At 37.0% G+C, this 24,993-nt stretch overlaps 1 protein-coding gene across 1 annotated transcript in view; it reads right to left on the bottom strand.

The window, feature by feature from the left end:
- The window catches only part of LOC121435353 (lysine-specific demethylase 7A-like), a 53,123-nt gene that overhangs the window by 13,956 nt on the left and 14,174 nt on the right, over positions 1–24,993 (bottom strand). The window contains exons 2-9 of the mRNA XM_041634618.1: positions 21,803–21,888; positions 15,563–15,680; positions 13,351–13,511; positions 10,975–11,116; positions 10,456–10,642; positions 9,149–9,311; positions 5,639–5,726; positions 4,020–4,126 (exon numbers count right to left, since the gene is read on the bottom strand). Coding sequence (XP_041490552.1) covers positions 4,020–4,126; positions 5,639–5,726; positions 9,149–9,311; positions 10,456–10,642; positions 10,975–11,116; positions 13,351–13,511; positions 15,563–15,680; positions 21,803–21,888 — 1,052 coding nt within the window. The remainder of the gene's footprint in view (positions 1–4,019; positions 4,127–5,638; positions 5,727–9,148; positions 9,312–10,455; positions 10,643–10,974; positions 11,117–13,350; positions 13,512–15,562; positions 15,681–21,802; positions 21,889–24,993) is intronic.

The raw sequence follows: 24,993 nt of genomic DNA on the forward strand, positions 1-24,993 counted from the left end.
ACTTAGATGCTCAAAAGCGCAATTAAGCTAGAAATCAACACAATAGATAACAGCAACAGGTAACAAATGATTAGGAATTTTAAATTACAGGCGCTAAGAAACATATAAACTAAAAGATTTTTTTTTTTTTGGTTTTTCGAGACTTTTTAAAAATCGTTGGGGCCAGAGAGATAGCCTAGCAGTTAAGCGCACTTGTTACTCTTACAGGACTGGGGTTCAATTCTCAGTACCACATCAGATGACTCAGAACTACCTCTAACTCCAGCAACAAGGGATTTGATGCCCTTTTCTGGCTTCTGAAGACACATGTGTGCATATACACACATTCAGACATAAAGACACACATGTATGGCAGACCCACACCCTTCCCACACCAAAATAAGTAGATAAAACATAATTTTAAAGGCCATAGGATAGTATCAGTTTGAAATTATATGAAATTTACAAATAGAAAATATTACTGCCATTCAAAACATGGGTGATGAAACTAAAGAAAAGGATTATCGCAGAAGTGAAGACAGTAGTTAACTACAGAAGAGGAGGCAGATGGAACTTAATTATACTGTAGGGGTGGTACCAAGATTTTCTTGGATGAATGCCTATGATGATGGCCAACATATATACATCTATGTACCTAGTTTAAAGAAGGCTGTTACTCAGGTAATTGCTACTCAAGTTAAAAAAACAACTTAATTGATGCTTTGAAAAATGCCTGCTTAGCTGGACAGTGGTGGTGCATGCCTTTAAATCCCAGCACTTGGGAGACAGGGTCAGACAGATCTCTCTGAATTTAAGGACAGTCTGGTTTATAGAGCTAATTCCAGGACAGTTACAGTGACACAGAGAAATCCTGCATCAAAAATCAAAACAATCAAACAAACAAAAAAAAATCCTGTTTCAGGACTGAGATTGTAGCTTAGTGGTAGAACATTTGCCTCGTACACAAGGTCCTGGGTTTGTCCCTACCACTACTATTAGGCTGAGCCATATGGAGTTGCCATTGCCAGTATTTGACCATATTGAAATATGGAAACAACTTTACATGACTCCACCATGGGAATAATATTATAAAATAGTATGCTATATTTATAAAAGCACTAAAATGCAAAGTACCTAGGAATAAATCTATCAAGATATGCAAGTGTAAAGTTTACAAAACTTCAAAAGACATTAAAGAAGACAAGACTCAGACGCTCCATGATCATTCTTCAGCAAACTCAGTGGTGACCAGGTGTGGTGATACATGCTTTTAATTCCAGCACTGGGAAGGCAGAGTCAAGCTAATCTCTTGAGTTTGAGCCAGCCTAGTCTACATAGTGAGTTCTGGGTCAGACTCACCCTGTCTAAAAAAGTAAGAAAAGGGAAAGGAAAAAAAAAAACCTCAATAATGAATGTCATAGACCTCAGTATTTCTGAACCTTTTTTTACATGAGGTGATAAAATACTAGTTATTTCTAAGAGTAAATTGGTGCTACAATTTAATGAGCAACAATATTTCATATTTCAGATAAACTTCTATTTTGTTCTAAAAGGCTTCTTCTAGGCTTCTGAGTAGAAAGAAGTGTGGGGATGGGAGGAGACAGAAACAGAATGAATATGAAGTAGTAGAGCTTCATCTAGCTAACCAGATGATATAAACTTTATGTCCTTGAGTCAGAGTTAGAGAAAAGAGGCAAGAAAAAGAACTACCAACCAAATGTAGAACTTTAGATTTCTTAACTGGAGAGTTCAGGAATTAAATTTTATTTCTAAAACAAAGACACTTACAGCTACTTTTACAAGTGTATAATACATGTTCCTGCTGTTCTAGACTTGAACTTGGAGACTATGTTCAAGGGAAAAATCAACAACAACAACCTGGTCACTGAGAAATGGGCGCAATTCACAGCCATCCCTTTAGCCAAGAATAATACTCAATAAAGTCAGAGATTCACACTAAAGACTCACTTCTAGATCACAGGTTGTTCCTGTACGGTCTTCCTCATCTGAGGGACCCTAACCTATTATACACATACTCCTAAAACTGCCACAGCCTCTCTCCTGACACAAGGACTCACTGTTCTCACCTTTCCATTTGAAGTAAGGTGGTGTCTTTATAATGGTTTCATTCTTTTTCATCATTTTGTATGTGTGCAAGCTGAGAGGACAAACACAGAATTGGTTCCCTCCTTTCAACTCCTATGTGATTCAGTGTTCAAATTTAGGTGGTCAAGCTTAGAGCAAGCACCTTAACACTGAGCTATCTTGCTGCCCCCCCCCCCCTTTAAACTTTGGAAGGAAATGACCCCAGACTTTTACTGCATATGTGTGTGTGTACACATACACAATACTACAAATTACCTTTAGTTTGTTACTTTTTTCATTCCAACTTTTCTTCTTATATAACTTAAATATATAAAGAAATAAATGTCTAGATTTTAGACCACTGTACATCTATCTGAGAGTTAACTGTAACAATATTATCATTTGGGACTAGAGATGGTAAAACAGTTTAATAGCACTTGCTGTTGTTGCAGAGGACCCAGACTTATTTCCTATTACCCACAGGGAGGCTGTGGTGGTGTGAATGAAAGTGACTCCCATAGGCTGCTGATAGGGAGTGACACTATTAAGAGGCGTGGCCTTGTTGGAGGAAGTGTACCTTTGGGGGTGGACTTGAAGGTTTCAGAAGCAAGCCAGGCTCAAGGTCTCTCTCTTCCTACTACCTATAGATCCAGAACTTTTAGCTACCTTTCCAGCCCCATGTCTGTCTGTATGCCTTCATGCTTCCCACCATAACAATAATAGACTAAATCTCTAAACTGTAAGCCAGCCCCAATTTAATGTTTTTGTCCTCATAAGAGTTGCTGGTGGTCATGATGTCTCTTCACAGCAGTAGAAACCCTAAGATAGTGGCCCATAACTACCTGTAACTCCTGTAAGTTCTGAGCAATCTCATGTCCCCTTCTCTTACCAGGTGCACACATACATAGAGACAAACACTCATATACATAAAATTAAAAAAAAATATTTAAAGAGTATCACTACATAACCTCAGCTGGCCTAGGACTCATTATGTACACCAGGCTGACTTCAACTAAGAGGTGTCTGCCTACCTCTGCCTTGTGAGTACTGAGGTTAAAGGCATGTATCACCATGCCCATCCTACACCACTCTAAATTTTTAAGCAAGTATTTCAGAACAAGTGTTAGGTAGTAGTCTGTCTGTGACACAAGCTACATTTTTGAGAATAAGACAGTGTGTGTGTGTGTGTGTGTGTGTGCGCGCGCGTGCGCAGGCCATTCACTCTTATTAAATGAAATGACTGTTTTTCAGTATTTGGGTACCTGATTTCTAAGAATAAGGAGGGGATTGCTATAGACCAGATACTCTAACTCAGTGGTTCTAAACCTCAGGATCATGATTCCCTTTGGGGTCACATACTCGATATCTACCTTATGAGTCATAACAGCAAAATTACAGTTATGAAATAATTTTATGGTTGGGGGGTCTCCACAGCATGAGGAACTAACTGTATTCAAGAGTCAAGTTGAGAACCACTGCTCTAACTGCTAAAAATATTCTTAGCAGGGGAAAGAAATACATACTTTTTTAAAGAGGGGAAGCCAAACTGGAGAGATGGCTCAAAAAGTTAAGAGCATCTACTGTTCTAGCAGAGGACCTGAGTTCCCAGCACTGTGCTCACATGGACAAATCCCAACATACATTCACATAATTAAAAATAAAATAATTTTAAAAGTGAGGGTGACAGCGCTGAAGAGATGGCTCAGAGGTTAAGAGCAATGGCTGCTCTTCCAGAGGTCCTGAGTTCAATTCCCAGCAACCACATGGTGGCTCACAACCATCTGTAATGAGATCTGGTGCCCTCTTCTGGTGTACAGGCGTACATGCAGTAAAACACTGTATACATAATAAATAAATAAATATTTAAAAAAAAAAGTGAGGGTGAAATCTAGCAAAGGGTCCCTGAAGGAATTTGCAAACACACATCTTATCACACAACAGAGTGTACAAATTACCTTTCAGGGTTTCCAGCAAACTTTTGGCTACAAACCAGCATATGGCTTCAAAGAAAGGGAATTTGAAAAGATCTGGTGTTTTTAGTCTTTTCTCCATCTCATAACACCTAAATGAATAAAATTTGAAGAACAGTTAATATTAGCATTTCGAAGTTAAATAAAGGTACTCAACTGAAAATAAACAGGCCATGATAAATATGTTTCCTTAACAACACTACCTTTTGATAACACTGAACTGTGATCTTATGCAAGTTCTGGTCCTGACCTTAATAAATTTGCTAGTCTACTTAACAATTACATTGGGTACTGTAAAAGAACACTTCTTGGGATTTGTATCCTAATTTTAACAAAAAAGGATCTTATGAGGGTTCCACTAATAAAATAGTAGATTTAAAGATCAGTTTCATATGTTGAACAACACTACCAACACCCATGAATGTTCTCTTTAGGCTCTACAGAGCATTCCAGATCAATACTTGACACCAGTCAAGGTATAAAGAGAGGGACCACAGTTTGCACAATATTGGTCTTCTGTCAGAGTCCTAACAACACATGTAGAAGAGGCCATCTCTTTTCCAGAAATAGCTAAGGTACAAAAAGATTAAAACTTATATCTGGTAGGCACACAACCTCCCATAGCCCTATGCTCTGTAAGAATCACCACCTCCTTTTCTATTATTATTATTATTATAATTATAATTATTATTATTTTGGATTTTTCAAGACAGGGTTTCTCCGTAGCTTTTGGTTTCTGTCCTGGAACTAGCTCTTGTAGACCAGGCTGGCCTCGAACTCACAGAGATCTGCCTGACCACCTCCTTTTCTAACTGCAAGGACGAAGCATCCAGGGCTCCCATGCACACGCAGAATTACAAAAGTCACTACATTTGGGGGAATACCAATGATACTCGGCCTCCCAAAAGGCATTTCCCTTTTCTCAGTCCTCATGCAGGGTCCATCAGGAAGCAGACCTGTGATGTGACTGACCCTAATCCTTTCTAGGTACAGTAAAGGAACAAAGCTGGCAAAGGCCAGATATCATCAAAAGGGAAAGAACTGCCCTACAACAAAATTCAAAAGCATTCTGATAGCAATCCTGACTCAAGGATTTTTCCAGCCCCAAAGGTTATACCTGAATCTAATTAATTTAACTCATATTCACGTTTACAGACTAAAAAAGGCATAAACATTTTATAAAAATTTGGTATGCAGGAGGTATCATCAGATTGAACAAGTTATCTATTTTACTTTAGTTTTGAAAATATCCTCCAAATAATCTTTTAAAAATATTTTTTGTTAAAAAAGTTCCCATTCCTAGCCAGGTAGTAGTAGCACACACCTTGAATCCCAGCTCTCAGGAGGCAAAGGCAGGCGGATCTCTGAGTTTGAGGTTAGCCTGGTCTACAGGATGAGTTCCAGGACCAGCCAGAGCTGTTACACAGAGAAACTCTGTCTCCCAAAAAACAAACAAACAAATACCCAATCCTAATCATTCATTCCTCAAGGCCTATCTTCACAGGATCTCAAAAAAACTGCAGTTTTTTATAGGAAACAAGCAAAAATGCAAAAATGTTACAATTAAGAACAAAAGATCCTTTCAATATTAGTGACACACAAACCTGAGCTGCATGCCAATGTTGAGATTGTGTAGAAAGTTACCCCCAAAAGCCATACAGTCCTGAGAAGTGAGCACAGCATGAATCCACCCTGAAACACACAAATCAATGATGATTCAGTTTCTAAACTAAACAGATGTTATTCTACCTGTGAAGTAAGTAACTTATATACCAATATCAATTTACTTCATACACCAGCACTAAAGAAGTTAGGCTATTACAATTGATTGACTCATCCACTTGAGTATTTATTTAAAGCGTATCATATGCTAAAGCTTTTTGATGAGCCTGAGGGGGTAAAGTGAGGGTTTGGGATAGTGACCACCAATACTTCTTTTGTTTTATTTTGTTTTAAAATAAACACCTTACAATGAAAAATTTTATTCTGAGAGCAGTCAAATCTGGTTTGAATTAGGAAATAACGTTTTCCATTACCGAATATAAGATTGGGTGAAGGCGGGTAGTGGTGGTGCACACCTTTAATCCCAGCACTCTGGAGGCAGAGCCAGGCGGAGTTCGAGGTCATCCTGGTCTACAAAGTGAGTTCCAGGACAACTAAGGCTGTTACACAGAGAAACCCTATTTGGGGGTGTGGGGTGTGGGGGAGATTGGTTGAGGAATCTGCTTCCCTGGTGCCGCCATGAAGGAAGTCCCCTGGAAGGAATACGGGAATACTCAGGGAAAGATTGGGAACACAATGTGACACCCTGCTCCAGCAGAAGAAAAGGCAGACACCCACATTTAAATGGGTGGAAATTGGGCCTATGAACATTAAATGCTGCTGATTAAATGTTTTACTTCCATTACAGTGTTTGCAAAACGAGAGACAGTTCTAACAGAGGATGTCTAACTTTTTAAATGTTAGCAGACTGAATGAAAAGCCATAAAAATATAAGTTTTGCTGGGCATTCATATAGGTAACAAAGCATGTTCAATAAAAACCAGGACTAGAAACTAAAACTCCATTATTTAAACAATGTACTTATACATGGTTTATAACCATTTCCATTTAGTGTACTACTGTGCATATTAAAGAAAACTAGAGCAAAGTTTGTTTAGAAAGTTGCTAATCATCTTGGGGAAAATCCCATTGCTTAGAGCAGTTCCGATGCAGTCCTCAACCTAGCACCATCAGCAAGCAACCTGTTAGAGATGCAAATTCTCATGCCCATCCTGCATCTACTGATTGAGAGCCTGAAGAGAGAGGCCCAGAAGCCTGTAGTTTACCAAGCCCTCCTGGTCATCCCCATGCTCCATGAAGCTGGACAGGCCCCAAATTACACCAATGCTGATGAATTTCAGCTGTCCCTGGCTCACACGTACTGATCCGCAGACTCATGACTCTTAACACTGCTGTGAATACACGCACATAGAAAAACCGCATTTCTTCATTACACACTCCAGTAGGTCACTAACTTAACTTTATAAAAAGTTTAATCTATGAATTTTAATTTTATTTTTAAAAGGATACAACAGAAATATTATACTAAATAGCAATAGAAGAGTTAAAGGCAGCCTTTCAAAAGTCAGACATAAATCTTAATACTTCTAGATAATGATTCATTAATTTACTCAAGCTTAATTATTCTACATCAGAGGCAAAGCAGAAAAGTAGAACATGTAATAACAGCTCTGTAAATTGTATAACCATAAGGTCACCCAAGCCCAGAGAGGATAGCCTGCATATTCATTTACACTGCCAACCAATGAATTAATACTTATGCTTGAGATATACAGTACAGAGAAGTTTGGTAGTCCTCAAAGAATTAAGTATCGTTAAGTAATGTAACACAGCAATTCTATTTGGTACATACTCCAAAGAAATCAAATGAAAACATGCCTCTACATAAAAGTTTGTACAACTGTTCAAAACAGTACTATTCATAAAATCACTAAGTGGAAAGGACCCAAATGTCCATCAACTAATGAATGGGTAAGCAAACTATTGTATATCCTGCAAAGGAGCATTGTTAGGTGAAAAAGATTCAGCACTCAGGTGTGCTGTGGTGTAGATGAGTCAAGTGAATGTGGAATGTAAAAGAAATTACTCACAGCTGGGGATAATAGCACATGCCTACAATCTCATCACTTAGGAGGCAAGTTTTAGCTACACAGTGACTTACAGGCAGGCCAGCCTGGGCTATGAGATCCTGCCTTTATCAAAAACCCAAACAAACAAACAGAAGGGAAGAGAGAAAAATACACAGAGGGAAGTGGCTAGACACAAAAGGAAACATATTAAGTGTCAAAATAGGCAAATGCATAGAAAGCATATTAGTCCCTGCCAATGGGTCAAGGAAGTGGGATGGCAGTGTCTGCTAAAAGGTATGGTGTTTCTTTTGGACATAATGGAATGACTCTTCACTTAGATGGCAGTGATGGTTGTGTGATCATACTAATCTATTAAAAATCATGAACTTGTACCATTTAATAGGATGGTGATCAAGTCCTCTAAGGAACAATTGAGTCCTTAGTCCTTCTTAGGTAAGGCCCTCAAGGCTGTTTTATTTAACACATATGTTAAAGTCAAAGTTGGTTGTAATTACAAACTGACTCCAAGTGACTCACTATCAACTAACCTAGACCAGCAGATTCTTCAGTGACAGGGTCCTAAATTGGAGGTGGCCAGGAAATGAGAAGGTAGAGAAAATAGAAAAGGTGAGGTTAGGAGATCTTGTACAAGCTATGTCTTATGCTAAGCAAGCTTATTAAAAAGTACAGCAAGTCACCAGAAACTATCACACAGCAGAAAAAAGTCAGTGGAAAGGTAATCAAACAATATTGCAAAGGGTATCTCAAGAGCTTTATAGACAGAACACACGACAGCCTTTTAAGGTGGCAAGAATTGGGTTCTCAGGATCTGAACCAGCTACCCAAAAGTCTCAGTCCCAGGCTACTACTGGCTCTGTCAAGCATGTTCCTGGTTTTAGAGAAGGGACTGTTCTCCATACATTAGGGCCTCAGGGAAAGCCTCCCAAGACCCTAGCCCCAGGCAATTACTGGCTCTGTCAAGCATGTTCCTGGTTTTATTTTAAATGTTTATTTACTTAGCCTGCATGCCTGCACACACACCAGCAGAGGGCACCAGATCTCATTATAAATGGTTATGAGCTACCATGTGGTTGCTGGGAACTGAACTCAGGACCTCTGGAAGAGCAGCCAGTGCTCTTGCTCTTAACCTCTGAGCCATCTCTCCAGCCCCTATTTTTTCTTTATTTATGTATTTATGCTTTTATTTATTTATTTATTTTTGGTTTTTTTGAGACAGGGTTTCTCTGTAGCTTTGGTGCCTATCCTGGAACTAGCTCTTGTAGACCAGGCTGGCCTCCAACTCATAGAGATCTGCCTGCCTCTGCCTCCGGGATTAAAGGTGTGCGCCACCACTACCCAGCATGTTCCTGGTTTTAGACAAGGAACTATGTCATTTTCCATTCATCAAGGCCTCAGGGAAAGCCTTGCATCAGCCCAGCCTTCAACAATCAACTGTGAAGTAGGGATGAGATAAAACCTTACCTGTAGGAACAAATAAGGTATGTCCCTGCTTTACCACACATTTGTAGCATTTATCTACTTTATCTCCAAAGAACACCTCACTCTGGGTCACAGATGAGCTCCATGATTCGTAGAGTGCCAAATTTTCATTAGTTGGCTTTATCAAATAAAAAATCTTCTCACCCTAGAAGGAAGTAACCATACTACTTTGAAAAAGAAAACCCATTCTCAGCATGGCCTACATAGGTACAATTTCCCAATAAAAGCATCTAAACAAAACTTATGAGATTTTGTTTAGGTTGAAAAATGTCACATATTTGATCAATCCTCTAATTAGCAAGTTCACAGGCACTAAAACTTCTCCTATCTCCAACCGACAGAGTCAATAAAAGTCCTCTCCTATCTCCAACCGACAGAGTCAATAAAAGTCCTATCAAAAAAAGTACTGCAAGAGAGAAGATAAAGAAGCACAAACAGAAGTAAATTATGTTAGCAGGCTCTATGGGTCATAGCATAATCATCTCTCAAACTTCATGTTTAGAACCATAAAGATCTTATGGGTAACTGATAGGTAGGTTTTTATTGAATTAAAAACTTGTAAATAAACTTCCTTTAGTGAACTTTTGGCATCTTCAGAGAACACGACCATATCTCAAGGACAGCATCAACTCTAGTCCTGAGAACTGCATTGGCGCAGGAATCTAAATCAGAACAGGTTCTTGGCCAAGCAACATGTAATTCAATGGTGACGGAATATTTTTTTAAATATTCTTAAACTGTGTTATGTCTCTAGTGTAGGAGTTATTAGCTACATGTAATATAACTAGTATGAATGAACTCAATTTTTATTTAGACTAAATTTTAATTATTTAAATCAAGCCACATAAGGCTAATGTTTATTAGGCAATGCAGTTCTAGATAAAGTAGAACAAATAAAAACTCTAAGTTTATTTTATAGAAATTTGTGATTTATACAACTTGTCTTCTCATTTTCATCTTAAGGCCAGAAGCAATTATCACTATAATTTTGCTCCTTCTTAGTCATTTGGTTCAGAAATTAATGTGAATTAACTAAGAAGAGGAAAACAAAAAGAGACAAAAGGCTAACAGAAATCAACCTAAAATACAGAAGTAAAGAAGGAATCTAAAATTAAACCTGAAATTAAAAAAAAAAGGAAAAGAAAAAAGAAAGCACCAAGGCATAAAATGTTTAAGCAGCAGAAAAATATTTAAATGTTTACAAATGTTACACAGAACAAATGAATGTCCTACCAGAAAAATAAGGCATGCTTTCATTAATAAGAAAGTAAGAAAGACCCTATTCTTACCCAGAGGACATGGTACCAGACAGAAGTCCCACCAAAGTCAATGTGGAAATCTGTATAGCTATCTTGAACTCCCATTAAGCAGTATTTCTGGACAAAGGGCTTAGGGAAGACTGAATCATCTGGCCAGTAATTTTCCACCCAGGAAAGTTTTCTGGCTATATCAGGGACCTCCACCAATTCAGACATCCTTAAAAAAGAAAAAAAAAATATATATATATATATGTATACACACATACCAATGTAATACAAATTAAAGACTTCTTAAAACTGTTCTTCCCATGCCAACCCAAACAAAGCAATGAAATGGATTAACAATACTTACACATTCAAAATACATTTTATGTCATTATTATCACTATTACTATTATTATTATCATTGAGACATGGTCTCACTGTAACTCACACTGCTTCCAATGGATAGCTATAAAAGTCACAATTGTTTATTAAAATAAACATCATCATCAAACTACACTGAGCTAAAATTGAGACTGCTAAGGCAAACTGTCCAGAGATACTCACTTTGTATCTGAAAATTCAAGGCTGATCACATTTAACACTTTTGGTCTGTTAGGATTCATGAAGTATTGAACATAGTTGTGAAGTGTCATTTTGCTGTCTGCCTGCCTTGCCACATCAATGACATCTATTACTTTGTCACCACCTGCAGAGAAAAATTACAGTCTTATTGTTAACCTTTAAAGTTGCATAAGTAGATACTCTAAACAAAAATACTAAAATTCATATTTGTTTATTTTGATAACTAAGCCAACTATAAAACTGCATAGAAGGGGGGCTGGAGAGATGGCTCAGTGGTTAAGAGCATTGCCTGCTCTTCCAAAGGTCCTGAGTTTAATTCCCGGCAACCAAATGATGGTTCACAATCATCTGTAATGAGTCTGGTGCCCTCTTCTGGCCTGCAGACATACACACAGACAGAATATTGTATGCATAATAAATATTTTTAAAAAACTGCATAGAATTAACATCAATTGTAAAAACATACAATTTACTAATAAGCCTTTTAGTATTAATGATTTCTTGTGGGTAGCTCATAATAAAAAAAATACATTAAATTGGGATATGAAAATTGTTCACTGTTTCCTGGGTTTCAATTTCTTTATACTGGGAATAGTAAAAACCCAGAGACTGATACTGAAGTTCAAGCTGAAGATCAGATAAGCAAACCAGCCAGCCACTGGCTCTTACCTCTACCTCAGACCGAAATGGGCGATCCTGCCTACAGGAATCCTCAGACCTGTCTCCTCCTGTCTTATATTCCTCTCTAGTGCTAGGACTAAAGGCAGGTACCACCACCACCTGATGTTTATGGCTAACTAGTGTGGCTGCTGGGATTAAAGGTGTGCACCACCACTGCCTGGCCTGTATGGCTGACTAGCATGGCTGCTTTGCATTCTGATCTTCAGGCAAGCTTTATTTATTAAAACACAAATAACATACTACTATATTCCTCATGCATAAAAGAGAAGATTGGCTCTTCCCTTTAATTTCTATAATGCTTAAGAGTCTAAATCTGTTGCTTTAAAAAAAGGAAGGCACTGAGGAATTATTAAATATGTCATCAGAACAAATAATTTTTGTTCCATTAGTAGTGTCTTCTAATATTCACCTTGAAGAACAGTGGTCATCAAGCAAAAGCCAATCCATGTTAGTGCAGTCTGAGTGCTCACGTTCTAGGTTGTAATTACCTTGCAGTTTTCTCTGTAAAAACCGCAAGGTAGGTAAAGCTTGCAGACCTCTGCAGCACCACCCCCTTTACAATGGATTAACAGAATGAGTTAGGATTCAAAATATGGCAACAGCTACCAATCTGAAATAAAAAATTTAAGTGTTCCACTCTTATGCCAATGTAACGTCATATAAGCTAAATAATATTGCTCGATTTCTTTATCTTTATATAAAACATAATATTTCTACTACTGTTACTTTAACTGAAGAGCTTTGCAGTACTAAAAGTTAGTAGATAAAGCAGTTTGAACAACTTTTTCTGTAACTGTTACACTATTTACTTTAAAGGCAATTAGGTTTAAGTTAAATCTAAGTCTTATTCCCTAGTTTATCATATTTAAATTTAGATGAGTGTTTAAGTCAGAGCATTTAACTGGACTTTTCTGAATGCAACAATTAATAAAAATGAATAAAGAGACAAGTTCTTTAATATGACATGCCAAGGTAATAATGTATAGTAGTGGACACATAATTTTGAGACAAGGTAGATTTGGGTTCTGATTCTCAAATAACACCTATCTTTTTTGTTAGCAAATGGCAAATACATATTGCTAGTTTTATCTATAAACTTTATAATGAGAATAAATGAAAGGAATGAAAATGACAATCTAGCAATCGGTAATTTTTGCCTTAATTCTTACTTTCTTAGGTCTCAAAATCACACCAGTTCAGACATCATTAAATGGCAATACTGGCCAAGTCATTAACATAAATACATGTTTGAACTGAATCTTCTCTTTACAGTTCCTCCTCTAAGAGACAGGAGGTCAAGAAGCAGGATCCAGAAGACTAGGCTCAGACTGATCCCTCATTCTGCAGATGCTAGAACCTATCCAGTTTCTCATGTCTTCTCAGAATCTGTGGCAGCCCTTCAGTAATGACTTTACCTACACAAATATCAAATTTAGTAACTAAGAGACTGGTAGGATAAGCTGATAAAATAAGAATAGATAAAATGTTTCATTCTTTTCTGACCATTGTTGGTCTGTGCATTCAACAAAAGCACTACTGGATTTCACTTTTCCTGACCTTTATGAAGCATCCAGCACAAAGAACTGATATATTCCATTCTATATCAATACTTTTGGGACACTATCATTTATAGTATTTCCATGTTTTTACAAGAATTTAAAGGAACCAATTTCGTACCTACATAACGTTCCACATCCATCACTGAAAAATCAGGTGAAGGGAGCCTGAGTCCAAGGTCCTCTAATCTAGGGACCATAATAGGAACATCAAATCCATGTTTCTCCAGGTATCTTTGTGTCAGCTGACTGCCATGCATCTTTACAATGATTTCATCGGCACTAAGAAAAACGTAAGAGTAAAATGTCATTTTTAATCATAAACTGTTTATAAAAGTCCTGTGGTAATGAGTCAACATGGAGAAAGAATGTGTATTTGTATCAGTGGTTCTCAACCTAATTCTCCTCTTTAAATAACTTTAGAACCCCCAAAGTAAAATTCATATTTAAATAATAAAATAATAGATCATATGGGAATGTAAAATATTGCATGCAGTACAACAGTTATGGAGTGAGGCAAATTATGTATTCATATGAAAAGGTACCTATAATATAGATTATAAAAGCAAATTTATAAAATAATACCATTCATAACAAACACAATCACATTTTTTTCTTTTTTGCTTTTTTGAGACAGGGTTTCTCTATGTAACAGCCCTGGCCTCCCTGGAACTTACTTTGTAGACCAGGCCTGCCTCTGCCTCCCAAGTGCTGGGATTAAAGGTGTGTGCCCCCACCACCCAGTTTAAAAAACAAAACAAAAACAACTCTCTCTTTTTATTTTTTTTGCTTTTCAAGGCAGGGTTCACAATCACATTTTTAAAGAATTAGACATATATACATTTATAAACATCAATGTTTTGATGTAGAAAAGCTCAAAAGACATTAAGCCTTACGGAGGGAATTATGAAAACCTACTCAATTTATTTTATATACTATGTAAATGACATCAACTATATTTAATTCAATACTTATTATTATTTTACTATAGTTTAAATAATAAAAAGCTTGCATAATTAAAAATAGCCCTTTAGCTGGGTGATATTGACACTTGTCTTTAATCCTAGCACGTGGGAGACAAGCAGATCTCTGTAAGTTTGAGGCCAGCCTGGTCTACAAAGTGAGTTCCAGGACAAGACACAAAAAAACCCTGTCTTTGAAAAAAATAAAAAATAACAACCTCGACATTTGTGATCACTCTAATGTATTCTCTCCTGTGTTTACACTGGCAGAAAAGCGTATAAATTACTAATGATTTGAGGGCTGCAAATCTTGAGAAGTGAAAGCCATTATCTCCTCTCCCTGAAAAATGTATACCCACAGACATTAATTTGAATAATTTTTTTTTTTTTGAGAACATAAACCACCTCTGAGACCTGTAAATAGGCCCAGACTAAAAATGTAGGGCTAGGCCCCAAATAAATCAAGCATTGTTGAGTAAAAAGGAAAACAAGTAAACTTTCTCTTACAACTTGGAAACTGGTAAACGACAGCTTGAGAACAAGAATCTAATTCAGCAAACATCACGTAGAAACTGTTTCCTGTGCTTTCTATTCTCAGCCAACCTGAGGGAGGCCAATGTGGATGGTTTTTCATCCTGTTTCTGTTTAAGGACTAAAAGGTGGTGAACAGAGCAGAGAAATCTAAAGACAGGGAAAATTTCAGGGCTTTCACTTCAGTATCTGAAAGTAATTCCATAATAGGCTGAACGTGATACTGTGATTTAAATTTAAATTGTGCTTCCTCTTATTAACAAGCTGAGATAAGATCTTGTGTAAAGCCTATTAAGCCTTATCTCTTTAAATAGATGTCAGGCAGTGAGTAGGAAATGACCTGAATTAGCATGATTAAATGTTTTATAATGCTTTTGATTCTCTCTTAGCCTAGACAACTCAAATATACTTGATTATTTTTCAGAATCAAAAATCTCAGTTCTGATGCACCAGAGGCTAAGCAATGGCCCTGCATGCTTCTGGTGGACCCAGGAAACAGGCAGTGATTTAAGAATCAGTGATTTGAGAAAAAGAGGTGCAAAATAGGGAAAGTAAGAAGAAAGAAAAAGAGAACACAACGGCTACATTATCAGAAGGAGTCAGAAATGAGAACTGCTTCAAATGAATATATTTCAAATTCTGGGGATGAATTATATGGTGACCCAGTATGCATATACAAAACATAAGTACTGATAGTTTTACTTCTTTTATAGAAACAGTGAAAAGCCAGTTGACACCAATAGCATGGTGGCACCTAAATTTGAAAAGACCACGTTAGGTAATCCCACTTCATTAGCCAATGCTGTTAAATCTTGTTTGAACCAGAACAAGGTTCCATACCTTGGGAAGACTCTAGAACGTAGTTCTTTAACAAAGGCCCTAGTTCCAGCTTGCACAGGTTTGGAGCCATCATCCACTTCTGTGTAGTCATGCCTGTGCCAGTTCCTCCTCTTTTTCACTGAATTTGTAGAAAGTCAGGAAAAGAAAACATTTTTTTTTTGGTAACTGGTAATGCTATATGGACTATCTAATTGCTATAGTTACCTAATAAGAAGTAACAACTATAGGTATAAGGAAATGCTTGCGTTTTTAATGCATTCCCAGATCACAAATGAACATTTTACAAAAGCTAATGCTGTAATTATAAATAACTAACTGTGGGTTTTTAAAAGCCTGATCATTTCATTCAAAATAATTTAAAAATTAAAGAATTAAAAGCATCAAATGAAGTCTTTATTTACTCACATTTAAGCATTTCCAATTATGTAAAATCAGTTTATTAAAACACTGAGTCAGTCATATTACGATTAACCACATCATCCAAATTATCTCTCAGGATAAGGCATTTTATCACACACCAAAAATCCATCCAAAACCAAACCATCACTCTCTTTTATGTTAGGCTTCAGTCTCTAAATACGCACATTTATACTGACACAAAGAACAGAGATCAGTTCACCAAGACGGAATTAAAGCAAGACCAGTGCTGTGATAAAACAAAAACTTCAAGGTTAGTTCAGATACTAAATTCCTATGGTTCTAAAGCTGGAGGGTGGAGGAGATTATCTTAATTAGTCCTAACAATGAAAATCAATGAAAATATTTAATTCTTAGTTCATCCATCAACTTCCTCTGCAACCTTGGGAAGATCATTTGACACTTCTGGATCCAGATTCCTCAAAGTGAGAATGAAGGAGATGGATTAGAAAAAAACAACTATGTGATTTCAAGATATTTTATTATTTTTGAGGTAAGGTTTCACGTAACCCAGGCTACATGACCTTAAATTTTGATAATCCAGATACCACCACTTCCTGGAGTGCTGGGATTATAGGCATAGCAAGCACATAACCATACCCAGTTTTATGTAGTGTTGGGAATCAAACTTTGGACTTCATGTATGCTCTACCAAATGAGTTATGCCTTAGCCCAATTTCAAGTTATTTTAAGATCATAACACTAGGTCTCTTTAGAAAACTTGTGAATTACATTTGAATCTTCCTAAGAAATTCCACTAATGTATCCCTTGTGTATTATTTTTTTCTCATTTGAAACTATTCATACAGTAGCTAGAGAGATGGCTCAGCCAATAAGAACACTTGTTGCTCTTACAGAACACTAGAATCAAGTTCCCACCATCTAAATCAGGTGGATCTCCATTGACCTCTTCTGGCCCCCTACGGTACCCACACAGGTGCAAACACATATACAGAAACACAAACACATAAAAATAAAAACAAACCTTTAAAACCATTCCTATAGTTCAAGGACATCCTAGTGTAGGTTTTCCTCTATTATATAGATATAACTTATTTCCATCTGGTATCATATGTTTTTATATTATTTTCTTGTTTTATGGGCATTTAAGTAATCAGAAGCAATTTAAAAGCAGACAACAATTTTAAGGTGTAGATGTGTCACGATATAATTATTTTGATTCTTAAGCACAGTGGTGGTTTGAATGAGAATGGTTCCCAGAGAAAATATCTTTGAATACTTGGTTCCTATTTAGACTGTTTGGGAAGAATTCACAAGTGTGGTCTGGTTGAAAGAGCTGTGCCACTGGGAGGCAAGCTTCGAAATTCCACAAGACTGTAATTCCCAGTGCACATGTTCTCTCTGCCTCATGGTTGTTCATCCCAGTGTGAGATCTCAGCTGTCCCTTTGCTCCACCATCATGGACTCTAACCCTGTTAAACTATAAGGCAAACTAAATACTTTCTTCCTAAGCCACCCTAGACATGCTGTTTCATTGCATTTGCAGGAAAGTAACTAAGACAAGCGCTTCGTTTGTTCTCAGTCTTTCTCCATATGACACTATAATTAACAACCATGAACATAAACCTGTTTCTGTGATTAACTCAAGACACATTTGCAGAAATGCTAGAAGACAGTGTGCTGATTTGACTAAGAATGGCCTCCAGAGGATACTTGGTCCCCAGTTGGTGGCTGTTTGGGCTGGATTAGGAGGTGTGGTTTTCTTGGAGGAGGGATGACACTGGTTTCAAGCCTCCCACCATTCCCAGTACACTATCTCTGCTTCCTGCTTAGGAATATAGACTGAGTTCAGCTGCCTTTCCAGCCACCTGCTGTCATGACTTCACTCCGCCATAGTAAATGCTAACTCTTGGAACCATAAACCTGATTAAACTCCTTCTTTTGTAAGCTGCCTTGGTCGTGGAATTTTATCACAGCACAGAAAAACTTATACAAAGAGCACTATTTTAAAGATATGTGTTATATACACTGCAAATACATACTGCCTCAAGAAAAGTGGGAGTAATTCACGTTTCTATCATACAGGTAGCCTAGCTCAAGGCTCTGTGTTAATAGGCATTATCATTTAAAAAGCAAAACAACAACAAAAAAGCTGTCCATTTGCGAAGTGAACTATGATGTTGCTTCCCTCCCTCTCCCCTGCCCCCAGACAGGGTCTCTCTACATCGTACTGGCTTTCCTGGAACTTACTACAGAGACCAGGCTAGTCTTGAACTCACAGATATCAACCTGCCTCTGCGTCCCAAGTGCTGGGATTAAAGACATGTGCCACCAGACCCAGTCAGATGTTCCATTTATTTATTTAAATTTTTGCAGAGCACATTAATCAGTAAAGTATACTCTCTGATGTGATAGCTATGGGTCCAAACTACAGCTCTGATGAATAACTACATAATATTTAATTAGATACTTTCTCTTATATCTCATATAACATTGTTGCACATATTGAAGGGGATAATATAGGTCAAGTATTTACTCACTATAGAATCTGGTATATAATAACCTACCAAAATACTATAACTTCCTCTAATGTGCTGATCTAAAGATTAAGAGAAACATGCAACTGTCCTATTTGACCAAAAAGTTTGAAACATAAAATCATCCACTACAACAGCTGACTAAACTTTTCTTTTTTTTTTAAAAAGATTTATTTATTTATTATATATACAATGTTCTGCCTGAATATACACCTGCAGGCCAGAGAGGACACCAGATCTCATTACAGATGGTTGTAAACCACTATGTGGTTCCTGGGAATTGGACTTAGGACCTCTGGAAGAGCAGCCAGTGCTCTTAACAGCTGAGCCATCTCTCCAGCCCAGCCCCCTTTTTAATTTTTCTTAAGAGAAAGCCAGTGAAGGGATAGTTAAAGTAGTGGTCACAGGGGAGAAAATGTCTGCTTTGGTTGCATGTGCCTGAGGAACACACAGAATATACATATATTCAAATGTTGAGCAGCTTTCTGCTTTTTAAAATAGGCTCTTAATTCCCAACCACAGAGTATAGTATAATGAACCTTATTAAGTGAAAATTATAATATCTCGATTATATCTACATGAAAGACATCTGGGATGTTCTGACAGAAACAGAAAACCCTGTGTTATCAAGAAACACTTAATAGCAAAGGGAAAGGAATCAAAAGGGATTACCCAATTGAAGCAGATGTTGAAGTATGAGGGAAGGTGAGCCTTAAGTCAAGACAAAACAGATTACTGCATCTTGGGCATCTCCCCTCTGAGTAGTCAGAGTTGGATGCTTGCCTAGAAGACAGCCAATCCCTGGCATGAAGTTCTTCAAAGAGAAGAGGGACTTGAAGGGTCAAGTAGTAGGCAAGTTTCTCTCTGAAGCATCATTATTCAAAGTGTAGGTTACAATCCATTACAGTCTGTGTAATCAGTTTAGCAAGTGTGTTAAGATTTTTAAAAGATGACATCATATGGAAAAAATAGAATGTATCCCCGTTCAAGTAGTACTTCCTCTTAGTAACTCAGTATTTCATACAAATAAAATTTAAATCATTTCATTTGGGGAATAAATATTTTGCACCAAAACTGATATAAAATTTAGTTGTTTCAACTGAAATAATAATACTGTACTATTTACTGCTTCCGTATTCTTGGCCAAAACTTACTTAACTTATATATAACATAAACCAAGCAAGATTCATGTAACAATTTTACCAGGTTTCTTAATTTTAAGTTTTATACTATATAATATGAAAACAGGTAACTATATTTGACATAAACTATTCTTGTGCAATACTACAGCTTAAATTCCTAAGTCTCTTATAAATTATAAGAATTATTAATATTTCTAATAAATGATCAGTCTAATTGTTACTAAGTTTTTTTTGCATGTTATTTTCATATAACAAAGTTTCTACTTAGAAGAGTACAAGGGGGCAAAACTTCATATTCAAAACAGAGAGGCTATATATTACCTACATACCACCCACAGTTTATCAAATCACCCTCAGTCAAAAGTCCTTTCTTTTTTTTTTAAGTGAATTTATTTACTTTATGCTCATTGGTATTTTTCCTTCATGTATGTCTGTGTGAGGGTGTCAGATCCACTGGAACTGGAGCTACAGAGCTGTGAGCTGCCATGTGAGAGCATACAGGGCTCTTAACCACTAGGCCATTGGTGCAGGAGAATTGTCTGTATTCTGTCAATATGTTTTTGTGGTGCAGGAGAATTGTCTATATTCTGTCAATCATGTTTTGAATAAACTCTGATTGTCCAGGCAGGAAGTATAGGCGGGTCAACCAGATAGGAAGTAGAGGCAGAGCGATGAGAATAGAAGAATTCTGGGAAGCAGGAAGCTTCCTCCCTAGTCCTTCCCAGAATACTGAAGAAGCAGGATGTGATCTGCCCCGCTGAAAAAGGTACTGAGCCATGTGACTAACATAGATAAGGATAATGGGTTAATATAAGTTACAAGAGCTAATAAGAAGCCTGAGCTAATGGGCCAGTTTATAATCTTATGGAGACCTCTGTGTGATTTTCTTTGGGGCTTGCTGGCTGTGGGGTACCAGGGAGGACAGAAATCCCAACAAGCTGGCCCTCATGTTACAGGCCATCTCCCTAGCCCCTTGTTCCTTCTTGTATTGTTTTGTATGTTTTTGAGACAGGTCGCACTATGTAACCCTAGCTGGTCTGTTATGTAAACTAGGCAGTCCTTGTCTTCCTCTACCTCCTGAGTGCTGGAAAGGTAAGCTGGAAGGACAGGCTTTGATTATTTGGGTGCTGGAGCTTTTGTCTTCAATGGCTGAGCTATCTCTCCAGCCCTTTCTAGTTTAAGAATAAAGTCTATGGTTTCCCTTTAATTTTATGAACACAAAAATTATAGTTTGCAGTCAAAATTTTTTAAATAAATAGCTATATTCCAAAGCCATTTAAATATGACATCTTAATTTAGTTTTTGGAAGTATCTGTAAAAGACCGAATATCTGTAAAAGATGAATGTTGTTTTGTTTCTAATGCTGGTCTACTCCAGACTAGTGAAAGAAAAGGATTCCAGCCTCCACCTTGTCCTCTCTGAAAAGGACTGCCATCAGAGACTTGCTCTGACCTTATCCTCATCTCTATCTTCCCATGGATATCAGGGGTGGGGAAAAAAGTTTTAAGCAGATATTCTTTGACGATCAAATTCATAAATGCATGTAATATTTTACCTATCAATACCCTGATTTTTTCCTAAATATACAATGTGCATCTGCCCATGAGAGTCTAATCTTAACTCTGCATACTGCTTCAATACAACATGATTTTACCAGTTGCAATAGGTTTACAGAATCAGGCAAGCTGTTCTTTGCCATGGTTTGTAAATTGCAAGGTTTTTGTTTTTGAAAGATGTACTTAAAATTTGAGGGCTCTCCATGAACAATTAAAAACGTATTTTCTCTTCCTTATTCCTGTGACATATTTAATAATTCAAACAAAGGCTTATTACACCTGGAATCCCAGCACTCAGGAGGCACAGGCAGGGGGATCTGTGAGTTCAAGGCCAGCCCGGTCTACAGAGTGAGTTTCAAGACAGCTACACAGGATACATAGAGAAACCCTGTCTCGAGAAACAAAACAAAACCCAACTAAAAGAAAGGAATTTGGGGCCAGTGTGGGCTATCTAACCAGACTGCCTCAAATTGTTAATTACTATTTTCAGACAAAAAAGTATTTCAGTGAAATCTTTCCTACAGTTCTTGGTAAGCATTGTGATATTTACTAGAGTATCATAAAAATACCATCATATACATGCTAAGTTTCAAACATTTAATTTTTACTTAAGCATCTAGTACTTACTCAAGGAAGAACCATGCAGAAGTGCACAGTTGGGACAGTGATATAAGTCAATGTCAACAGCATGATGTTCTTCTACACCAACACAGCTAAGATAAAGACAAAAACAAAACATGAATGGAAACACTTTACTTAATTATAAAGAAATGTTTGGACTTGAAGTGAGAAATGTACAATAACTCAAATAGCAAATTTAAAACACACACAAGAATAAATTTTATTATCCTCTCCCTCCATACATTTGCTAATAATTGTGGGTGAGAATATATCCAAATGAACATGAAGTTATTCACTTCTAACAGCAGTGGAAACACCAAAAATAATGTAATTATAAGCATGAAACCCTCAAGCACTATGAAAATGTCATCTGTTCTGAAATTATTGTCAATAAGATAAGTCAAAGGTAAGTCATAATGAAATTCTGGACATTATTTTCATCTTTTATGTACTACATAGTGTAATTTGTGGGTTGTAGAATTTGCAAACAGAAATGTATATCCTTAAGTGAATGTGTTTGAAAAAGGAAGACGCATTATTGAGCAAAGCATATACAACTCAAGATGTTACCCAGAATATCAAAACAAACCCTTAGCAAACAAGTACCATCAAAATTTTAGTTTCATTCTTCACAGAACTAGAAAAGGCAATCCTAAAATCATGTGAAAATATAAAAATAATTCTAAACTGAAAAGCAATGCTGGAAATATCGAGATGCCTACTATCAACTTACACTACCTAGCCACGGTGACAGAAACAGCGTGATATCCCCAGAAAAACAAGTGGTGCTAGGCAAACAGAATGGAAACTTGGTGCCTCTCTCTCTTCCAGAGTAAGAATCACTTCAAAACGGACAAAGATCTAAGTAAAGACTTCAAAATTTGAAACTGTTGGAGGGAAAAATATTCAAAGCACTGGAACTAGGCACAAGCAAGGACTTTCTGAAAAAGGCTTCTAATAGCACAGAAAGTAATCCCTAGATCTGGCAAATGTTTCTGCGTGGAAGTGAAAAGGAAACAAGGCTCAGCAATTAAGACCATTGGATGCTCTTTCAGAACACCTGCGTTTGATTCCCAACAGAAATAAATTTTTTTCTAAAGATAAATAAATCTTTTTTTGTTTTGTTTTATTTTTCGAGACAGGGTCTCTCTGTAGCTTCTGAGCCTGTCCCGGAACTAGCTCACAGAGATCTGCCTGCCTCTGCCTTCTGAGTGCCTAGATTAAAGGTGTGCACCCACCACTGCCCAGTTCGTAAATAAATCTTTAAAAAATTCTTCTGAAAATCACTAATAAAATTCAATTTAATCCCAATCAATGTGGAATCTCACAAGATAATTCTTACTGATGTCAAAATTTTAAAAAGCCAAGAATATACAAGATAGTCAGATATTCTTAGAAAAAAAAAGTTCTACTACATATGAAAATTTATTTTAAAGGCCACTCAGAACACATGTCAGTGCTCCCAAAATGCAGAGCTATATTTTACATAGGACACTTATGCATAACATAGGAGGGTCCACTAAAGACTTTTCAATGAAAGGTTCTACTGAGATACATTTCATTTAGTCATATGAAAAAAAGAAAAAATCTTACAATTGTTGATGCAATGTAAAAATGTATTAGTAATTACCAGGCACAGCAGTACACACCTTTAATCCCTGGACTTGGGAGACAAAGGCAGGTGAATTTCTGTGAGTTTGAGGTCAGCCTGGTCTATGTAATAAGACCCTGTCTCAATAAAAGGGAAGGGGATTTAAATGAGATTATAAACCTAAGTACAAACAAAAGGAAAACGCACAAAAATGTATACAGCATAATACCGAAAATATGACTTTGTGGTAGAAAGCTTATCTTAAAGCACAGACGCACCCACAAGGGGAGAAACAGCCATGTTAAAGTAATTTCTGTGCATTAAACTACAACTTATGATAAAGGGCAAAATAAGTTAAGAGTAAGGACATTTCAATATAGATACTCAAAGAAATTATACCATATCCAAAATATAATGAACTCCTCTATAAATCACTAAGAAGCAATATTATTTCCATAATATTCTACTATACCAGCTAAAAAATACCAAGTGTAAAGATATTAAATGTTGAAGAATATTTAAGAATACTTAAGCCGGGCGGTGGTGGCGCACGCCTTTAATCCCAGCACTTGGGAGGCAGAGGCAGGCGGATCTTTATGAGTTCGAGACCAGCCTGGTCTACAAGAGCTAGTTCCAGGACAGGCTCCAAAACCACAGAGAAACCCTGTCTCGAAAAACCAAAAAAAAAAAGAATACTTAAATAAATTACTAGCAGAAGTGTAATTAAATACAATTTTAGAGAACAAAGCACATGCAATGTACACCAGAATACCTTACCTATATGCAAATGGATATCTATTTATAACAGCGTATCAAAAATATAGTATATTCTCATAATAGAATTCATACAGAAATAAATATTCAATGAAGAACTACAGTCCTACACAATGAACAAATAAATTCCACAAATTAGAAGGTTAGAGAGATGGCTCAGCACTTAATAAGATAATGTGTATTATTAAGATAATAACTTAATGTGTATTGCTCTTACAGAGGACCCCAATTCAGCTCACAGCACCCATGGATAAGTCACAAGTGCCTGTAACTCCAACTCCAGAGAATCTAATGTCCTTTTCCAGCCTCTATGGGCACTGCATAAACCCACATTCAGACATACATAATTTTTTTGTAATTCTAAAAATTAACCCATTAAGTTTAAAAAGAGAAAAACAAATAGAAAAAGACACAGGTGTCATGGCACACACCTGCTATCCCAGCATTAAGAGGATCACCAGCTCAAGGACAACTTGGGTTATGTAGTGAAACTGTTTTAAGAAAAAGAAAAATTAAGATATGAAAGAAAGAAAGAAAGAAAGAAAGACAGACAGGAAGGAAGGAAGGTGACTGGGCATGGTGGTACACACCTTTAATCCCAGCAGTCAAGAGGCAGAGCTAAGTGGGTCTCAGAGTTCAAGGCCAGTGTGGAAAACAGAACAAATTCCAGGAGAGCCAAAGCTGTGAGGGCCCAGGCTGAAGGCCTGTTCTAACTTGACTGAAGGTCAAAATGAGGCTACAAACTAGAAACCCTGACCTAGGGTATGGTCACTTGGTATTTTGGACATTGAGATGGCCAAAGAGGAAGATCCACTCCACCTTGACCTCAGGT

Source organism: Microtus oregoni, unplaced genomic scaffold, assembly GCF_018167655.1.
Source record: "Microtus oregoni isolate MIOR12 unplaced genomic scaffold, Mior012 000046F_ref0000063, whole genome shotgun sequence".
Classification (NCBI taxonomy): domain Eukaryota; kingdom Metazoa; phylum Chordata; class Mammalia; order Rodentia; family Cricetidae; genus Microtus; species Microtus oregoni.